This window comes from Amborella trichopoda, chromosome 12, assembly GCF_054954075.1.
Source record: "Amborella trichopoda isolate Santa Cruz 75 chromosome 12, AtrichopodaSantaCruz75HAP2 v2.0, whole genome shotgun sequence".
Lineage (NCBI taxonomy): Eukaryota > Viridiplantae > Streptophyta > Magnoliopsida > Amborellales > Amborellaceae > Amborella > Amborella trichopoda.
This window is the reverse complement of record NC_142347.1, coordinates 32,095,922-32,104,469: the sequence shown is the minus strand read 5'-3', so window position 1 is coordinate 32,104,469 and position 8,548 is coordinate 32,095,922. Positions and strand designations below refer to the sequence as shown.

The following is an 8,548-nucleotide window of genomic DNA, read 5'->3' as shown; positions in this document are numbered from 1 at the left end:
CACCACCCCTCTCTCTCTCTCACACACACATACACGGAGTTGCTAATATTCTCCATTAAAGATGAACTTACTTATAGTTCACTTTATCAGTGGTATAGTTCCAACACAAATGCCATTCCCTCCGCGGGAGTCATTTTTTCCATGAAAGTAATAATTATTGGGGATGGGCAATGACGACATATAGTTGGGGAAAGATTCGATGGTCTCAAGGGCCAGTATGATAGCAATTGGCCAATAAAACCTAGCTAGGAATCTGAAAATTTTTAAATCATTTAGTTTACCTTGTGATCAATTAAAAAAAAAATTTATTAAAACCCTACTTCTGGTCACCCTGTAAATGGATAGTAATCCAAAGTCACTCTTCATCAAGAATTATTTCAAGCACGTTTTGAGATCCAAATCAATTTCCTTTTAAAATGATCCTAGAAATGTAAAGTATTGAGGTGAAACAAATTCCTTAACAAGGTATATTCGCCCTTGGGCGTCATACAGAAGGCTGAGTAGTTCAATGCTTGGTTAAAATGTGTTCAAGAAAGAAGGATCTCATAAGAAATGGTAAGAGAGAGAGATAATGCCAAAAAGTGGAGAGAGAGAGAGAGAGAGAGAAAGAGAGAGAGAATGAATGGAGATTGAAGAAACCAGGAAGAAAATGGAGATTGAAGCAAACAGTGAGAGAGAGATTTCTGTGCATACTTCACATGTACAAAAATTGCAAAGTGAAAGTGCAAAATTTCAATCCCAAGAAAGATAAGGGAGCTGACAACTAAAAACCAGATTGAACGCCTTTCTATATCCATTGAAATTGAATGGTAATCTACTTTACAGAAGACTCTAACATGGCCGATCGAGTAATCGATCCTGATCAGAGGCCCAGAATATGTTCTTTCACAAGGGAAGGCTGCCAACAAAATCGAAACAACTAAAAAGTTTCCATACAGTGTAAGACACAAAATATCCAATTAAAACGAGCTCTCTAACCTCTTCCTAGAGTTAACAAGAAATACCCAAAAAAGCAATCCTAGTAAATACCAGGCTTTGCTTCAAAAACAAAGCAATCTGCCATGAAAATGATGAGCTTGAGCTTTCTATGAATGCTTATAAATGGGCATGGTTCCTCTAGCACTTGACCCCGGAATGAAGAAGCAACTTCTTTTATTTCTTTCCAAATCTCAAGCACTTGTTATGTTTAGACTCAGTGAAGCTCTGGTTTTGCGGGTTACTTAGCTTTGATTGTTTCACAAGAGAGAGCTTCTCCATTGCATTTATGAATTTGCGGAGGTGTTTGATGTATTCTGGGTAGGTCTCCAAGTTGCAATGACCACCGCCTTTGATCCATAAAGGCTCGTATTTCTCCTTGGAAAGCTCCCACAATCGTTTCCCATGAGACCAATCGACTATGTCATCTTCAGTTCCCTGAAAATAATCAGTTCATTAATCACCACCCACTCAATTTTGACAACCAACTTTCTTTTTATGATCAATTTGTGATGCCCTTAAGTTCTGCAGTTCTCTAGAAATCTTATATCCAAAATCCAATGGGTACTTTCCCTTTTTATTTTATTTCATTTCCATCAGTCACAGAAAACATTTCATGTTTGCTCAGCCCAATGCCAAGATGCTTTTTGCCATGTAGTAACAGAAGAAACTCAATCACAATATTAATGATTTTGGTGATTGTCACAGTATTAATTTTTTATCAGCAGTTTGCTGCCATTGTTTAACTGATATATTATGAAGAGCCTATATTAAATGGAGGATACTCAACAAGGACAAACAGCTTCAGAAATGCAGATAGTCATGAAGACATAGTTCATGCTAGGCTCAGACATTAGGCATGCAAAACCTGAAAGGGGAGATTTTCTCACTAGTTAAAAGTTTCTTACACCCCTGGTTTTTGAAGTTGCAGTTTACAAAATAAGGAACAATGACATGTGCTCTGAGAACATGAATGGAATTTGTTGGAAATTCACAACAGTGCTAGTGTGGCAAGAAAACAACTAGACGATGTCAACAGGGCTGGCGATCTTTGTGCCTAAAACTGATGGAATTTGAACCAAATATGCAGGGTAATAAAAGAAGTGGAAATTCACGTTCGTGCCAACCCCAACCACCTTCTGTGGATTTCCCAATAAACTCTCAGTTGGATAAAATAAACCCATCCCCTTAAAATCCACAGCGGGTACTAGATCCCTCCATTACCAAAGGAGTATAGGATGCCTTGTATTCATTTTATGCATCTGTGACGCAAGAAGAAACCTTGCCACTGCAAAATTCAGCAATGGAAAAAGCTGCTTTTTGACACAAACTATCTTAACATACGAAAATAAATACATGATCAGATAGTACTAATTCAGCATGCTTACTTAGCAACATGATTCCTGTCCAGTACCCACACAAGAGGAGCATGCTTGCAGACATTGAAGGGCTATTTCCGCTCTTACATTTACAAAAGCCAAGGACCTGTCTTCCATGCCACAAAGGATATCAAGGAACAAAAAGCATTAATTTTGGCAGGCATAGGATGCTTAAATAGGGTTTGGAAAATTTTGCTGCTACTGGTTGCCTGAATGAGTGTGAGTGAGCACGTGACCATGGCATTCTGGCACCCACCCATTGTTAAAGTGAAGTTACAAAGGTGGGGGCTGAATTTCACAACTTTGTCGTTTCCCCTATCTCTCAATGGATTTCAGGGTTCCGTCCATCGCACTCCTTGATCTTCCTTGCTTGACATGTCGCCATGAAATAGTTGTGACCTGTCTTTTCCTCGGTCCAAGTGACTTATTCCAGCTTGCCATGGAAGAATTCTACATCCTTACAATTGTTTCACCCACTCCATTGACATGAGGACTGCATGCTTGGGTCCCATCAGCCAAAGCACTCACAAACCTTTGCTTTGCAATAGATCAAAGTCCATTACAAAGGAAGCATGCTACAAAAATTGCTTTCAAGAGCGTGAGGTATGAAATTCAGCCCACACCCTAATAGCTTGCCATTTCAATGAAAATGGCCACATGCTCATACTCATTCTAGCCATTCAATGAAGAACTCCAGATTATATTAAGGAAGCTCATGTTGGTCTACATTAGCGATATGTGTTGGTCAGAATGTTCCTTCAAGTACAGCTTGTGAGACATAAAAGACTGGCTCCTAGCTTTAATGAATACAATAATGGAAATGACCTACTTTATCGCACACAAGAGTGCCTCCATGGTGGAATTTGACTCAAATCATGTTGCCAGATTTGTGAGTACTTTGGTAAAAGGGACCGGACCATAAAGCTATGGGTTCCTTGAGTCCAAAGAGTGGGTGAAAAAAGTGCAAGGGTGTGGAACATTGGGTGTACAGTATCAAATTCTACCCACATAACTAGGGACACATGTAGGAGGGAATGAACACTATCAAATTCTACCCACATAACTACGGCTGTAAATCAGGTCAGGCAGCTCATAATGGGCTTTAAATCTGCACCTGGTTTCAGGCCAATATTCGACTGGTCCAGTCACCCATGGACTCATGTCGGATTTGTTCAGGTATGGGCCAACACCGGCCCAGTTTGAACCCCAGCTTGAAACCAACCATTGGCAGCCCTATATTTGGCAGACCCACAGGGTTTCAGTCTGAGCCTGGTTTTGAGCTCATCTTGGGCTGCCCCCTTAGGCCCACTGGAAGGGCCTAGGACAAAATACGGCCGGCCTGTTGGCAGCTGTAACCCAAACCCAAGACCTCCCTCACCCATAGACATGGTTATCAAATTGCTTTCTACCATGATGTGACCTTGCATCGCGAGGACCATACAGGAGGAAGTGGGATCTTGCATTGGGTCCTAGTATGAGGGAAGATTTGGTCCTTAGATGTGACACAACCAAATCCATCAATACACGACACACAGTGATTCTCTTGTTCTCATCATAGACATACCACAGCATTTTGGCAGGCAACTTAGAGGAAGACCTTAACCACTCCTTCACTATAGATGATGAGCATATTACTAAGATTTCTGAGTCCCTATGACCTCCAGAATCATTATGAAGTATGAACCCACCTGGGCTTCCTACAAACTCTCGCTTTGGTAGTCGTTCTTGCTCTTATCCTACGTTCGGTTTTTCTCGGATTTGTGCTATCCTACATTTTGCTTGTGCTATCCTACATTTTGCTCTTCAATAGTTTCATTCCATTTTGGATGTATCAGAATAAGGGAATCAAAACAAACTATGAGACCACACACACACCTACAAAAATTATGGATAATCTAAGAGGGAATGGAGTCTCACACGCATGCACATGTGCCCGCACATATACACACACAGCAGACACACAGCACACACACACACATACACTGTGGCATTAGTTGGCGGGAGGAGGCAATACCTCGTGAGCATGGGGCAGGTGGACTCGGTGTAAGGTGGGTGTAATGGGTTATATGTACCACGTGATAGAGAAGTAGTTGAGTTCCAATTGTCACACCATGTGAAATCATTTTTCCTGGTTGGTCTTACACATATATTATATTGTGCACATATAGAGTACTTTCGTCAGAGCAAATTGTACACTTGCTCCCTTAAGCAAAACACCGGCTAAGGAAGATTGTTTGATCTGAAATGTTGGGAATCACCTAAGAATTACCAAATAAATAATTTTAAAATAGAGAAGACAATATTCAGCTCCCAAGCACCTAGAGCTGATTGTCCAAAAAATGGACAGCCAATGTTACTATCTTGAAGTATGATTTTTCACAGTTTTAGGATGCGTCTGAAACTCCTTTTTTTATTTCTTTTTTTTTTTGTTTTCTTTTTTTTGATGTTGATCCCTAGGTTGAGTTGATGACATCACGAATATTTGCATTCTGGAAAATACACCGAGGTGGGCTTTTGTTTGAGGGAGTAAGTGTACACTCGCTCTCACATGAGCATGTAATATTTTTGCTTTTGTATTCATGACATTACATAGCACGCAATTTTTCTTCTCAAAGAAATTAGTAATCTTTCTCCATGGAACCTCCATCCCAGGACCCTTTCTTTGGTTTTGGATAACCAGGGACGGTTCAATAGTCATAATTACACAAGCTTTCAGTGTTCATGGTTCAATATCATGGGGTGAAAGAAGATACAAGGGAAGAGCCAAAGGCATATATCATTTTCATTGCTCTAGCCAAACATTTCCCAGTCCATGCCTTAGTAGCTATGTCGCATGGATATCGGTAATCGTGTTAGTGTCTGACATGTCCTGGAACTAGAAAGATTTGGCAAGATGGCTATATTATGAAGAGACACTTACATCCAACAATGTTCTGTAATATACTACTTCATGATAAGTACCAAAAAATAGTCAACATACACTCATTGGCTCAATCCATAGATTATTTTGAATTCCATAAACATTTTTAAAGTTTACATACATCTAATCAAGACAAAATATATCAAGTCTCTAAGATGATGTAATTAATTGTTCATAAACAAGTAGAAGAATCTGAAATATCCAAATCCATGTGAGCATCGATATGTGGCCGACATAAGTACAGCACCCAAACAGAAGAATCATGTGACAAAACTTAGTGTCTGTGCATCAACCAATGGGTTCCCTTGCGATTTCAGAACTTACTTTTTTTTCTTTCTATAAATTATTTGTCTGTTTGCATGATTTTGTCAATTAAGAGCAGGGATGAAATCAATATAAAGTTATAAAAGTGAAAGGAAAATTTAGTTTTCACTCTTAAATGAACTGAGCCCTAATATATTCATTTATATGATTCAGTAAGTTAATACTTGCAACAAATATACACAAACATATAAAATAGAATTACTTCCACAAAATGCCTTTTAATATAATTATCAGGAAGATATCAACATTGTATTTGATCAGAACTATAGAGCATTAAACTTTATCAAAAAAAAATCTAGTGGGACTGTGTTCAGCTCTATACTTGAATCCTCTCTAACAAAAAATAGAGAATACAAACCTAGTAATTCAGGTGGTCAGCACACTGGCAAGGTAATGACATTATGAAGTTTACTAGCAAATGAAATCATTTAGTAGAAAGTACAGATCAAGATCAGGACAATCGCACCAAAGGTTGTGTGGTAAGTTTATATTACTTTTATAATTAATGGTGACTATTTCAATAACAAGTGTTGAATAAATAAAAAGTGGAAAAATAAAAGAAAAAGAAAAAAGCAAGAATCATGTGTCCATCTTTGTGCAAATGCAAATATTCTACGTACTTACATGTATTACAAGAACAGGGCAGTTGACATGCCGTATCTTGTCAATGTTCTGCAGTCAAAAAAAAAAAACTCAATAAAAGTTCACCATTTAATCAATTGATGCATAAAAAAAAACTTCACTATTCGATTGAACCTCTCACATGGTATAGAGTCAAGAGAAGTTACTTTAAAAATGTCGAACCAGAATGTCATTTTCACTGGATAGAGAACGCGTATGCCCGATAGAATGGCACTATGAAGAACAACTGCTCTTAGCTTCGGTAAACGAGAAGCCAAGTGTAAAGTGGGTCCGCTCCCAACTGACTGCCCATAAAGAATCACATCCTCCTGTCTAATTCCATACTCTCTTTTCAAGCATTGATACACTGCCTCTATGTCATAGTATGTGTTGAACTCTGAGGCCTGCTCAAGCATTTATGTCATGCGAGAAGCCATTGAGAAATTGCAAAGAGAACTTGTACAGCTACCATTAAAGAATGAGATCAATTTAATTTCTCTTTTCATCTTATCAAAAGAAAGAAATAAAAGTTTTTTCATGGAAAGGAACAAGAAAAGAGGTTATGTATCTAGCGATGGGAATTGGCAAGCATACAGTCATACAAGATATAATCACATAACCCAATTATCTTGTCAAATTCTATCACCCACCCAAAGGAAATAATTAAATTCATTCTAAAGCATTAACAAAAAGTACAAAATGAAACCAGTTTTTAACTGATCCCTTAGAACTAATAATTGATGCAATAAGATTCTACACTAAAGAAATTCACAGAGGACGAGCATCATAACTTACTGCTTACCTTGCCAGAAGACGCTCCATATCCGGAGTAATCATAACTGCAAAATACCAAATAAGCCAATCAGTAATGAAGAAAAATAAGTTTCTTATAGGGTCTTAATCCTTTCACTAGCAGAGCAGTTTTTCTCATAGGCATGAATATTTTCGAGCCTAATGCACATCATCGCTAAAAAGGAAACCTACTGAGCTCATAAACTGTTCAAAAAGCAGAGTAGTTTTTCTCATAGGCATGAATATTTGCAAGCCTAATGCACATCATCGCTAAAAAGGAAACCTACTGATCTCGTAAATATAAAAGCACTGACGCCCCTTTCATAAACTCTGAATTCACATGAATTCCAAACGATAATTAGCCATACAATTACTCCAAATCACATACCAAATAACATTATTACCATATATACTAGTTCACGACCATTAAAGACCATATTCAAAGCCCACCGAAAGCAGAAAAAAAAAAAAAAAGCATTCCATATTATAGAAAGAAGCGACATCAGTCTACCTAATATCAATATTCATATTATCCAATATCAAATTCACTTTCAGTGACAATCCAAAAGGACCGCCCGCGAAACAAACGGATCAACGAAAATTAAATTGATCCAATCCAAACAACCGACAAGATAAAGCAGCAATATAAACCTTCCAAAATCAAAAACCAATATTTTGCTCACCTCATAATATTAACACGAAGATGGGCTCTAAGCTCAATGAACAGCTCATGCATCTGGCCTAGATCAGCAGCATTTCCATGAGAGTAAAGCAAAGTGAACCTCGCAAATGGGTGTCTCCAAAAAGTGGCTACAATCTTATTGCCCCCCTTTGTGTCAAGAAGGTGAACATCCATGTTTTCATCAGGGCCAACCCCTGTGAAGAAGAACTTACCTTCATCACTGTAAACATCATAGGTTGGTGGGTCTGGTGGGAAAAACGCAAACTTTGCGGCAACACTAGAAGTTACATTTCCCATCAACAAAAACACTCAGAGAAGCAACGACAGGTTCATTTCAATCTATGAAGAAGATGATGATCAGGCTTCAATTCAATAGCCCAACAATGAAAATTTTTCATTCTCTCACACACCCAACAATGAAAAAATCAATCCAAATCATGAATACTTCATTTCCTTGCATACCCAACAATGGAAAGCTCATTCTTTCAGAAACCCAACAATCAAAACATTCATTCCCTCACCTGTCCAATAATGAAAACATTCATTCTCTCGTATAGATTCACTTCTCTCACATACCCAAGTGTAATACAAACAATTTCAACATGGGTCTGTAGAATTGAATAAGAGCCCCGTGAGAGGGGGTGGCATAGTATTAAAACCACAAAGGTCTTGTTATGAATGCGGGATCCGATCTAACTGGCAGTGTGATGATCTGTTGTTTCAGGACGGCTAAAGAGGAATAGTACTCAAATCCCATAGATGGGGTCATTTTAACGGCCCAGATTTAGTCAAAGGCTGCTAAATCTGCAGGGGAGATGAGAATGCTCAGAAACAAACCCAAAGACGCATCCATCC

The 8,548-nt window shown here is 38.4% G+C and overlaps 1 protein-coding gene across 3 annotated transcripts; it reads right to left on the bottom strand.

Moving 5' to 3' along the window:
* Window positions 1–764: 764 nt before the first annotated feature.
* Window positions 765–8,340, bottom strand: LOC18436567 (alpha/beta-Hydrolases superfamily protein). Of its 3 annotated transcripts, none has more exons than XM_088853388.1 (5): window positions 7,695–8,340; window positions 7,022–7,058; window positions 6,387–6,684; window positions 6,223–6,270; window positions 765–1,413 (listed from the first exon to the last, which is right to left on the bottom strand). In XM_088853388.1, exons 3-5 carry the CDS (start codon window positions 6,633–6,635, stop codon window positions 1,153–1,155), a joined length of 558 nt encoding a protein of 185 aa, XP_088709514.1. In that variant the 5' UTR covers window positions 6,636–6,684; window positions 7,022–7,058; window positions 7,695–8,340; the 3' UTR covers window positions 765–1,152. The 3 variants fall into 3 exon arrangements, with proteins under 3 accessions (XP_088709514.1, XP_006846852.1, XP_088709515.1); XM_006846789.4 differs by having other exon boundaries at window positions 6,387–6,623; XM_088853389.1 differs by having other exon boundaries at window positions 7,015–7,058; window positions 7,695–7,881.
* Between the last annotated feature and the right edge of the window lie 208 nt (window positions 8,341–8,548).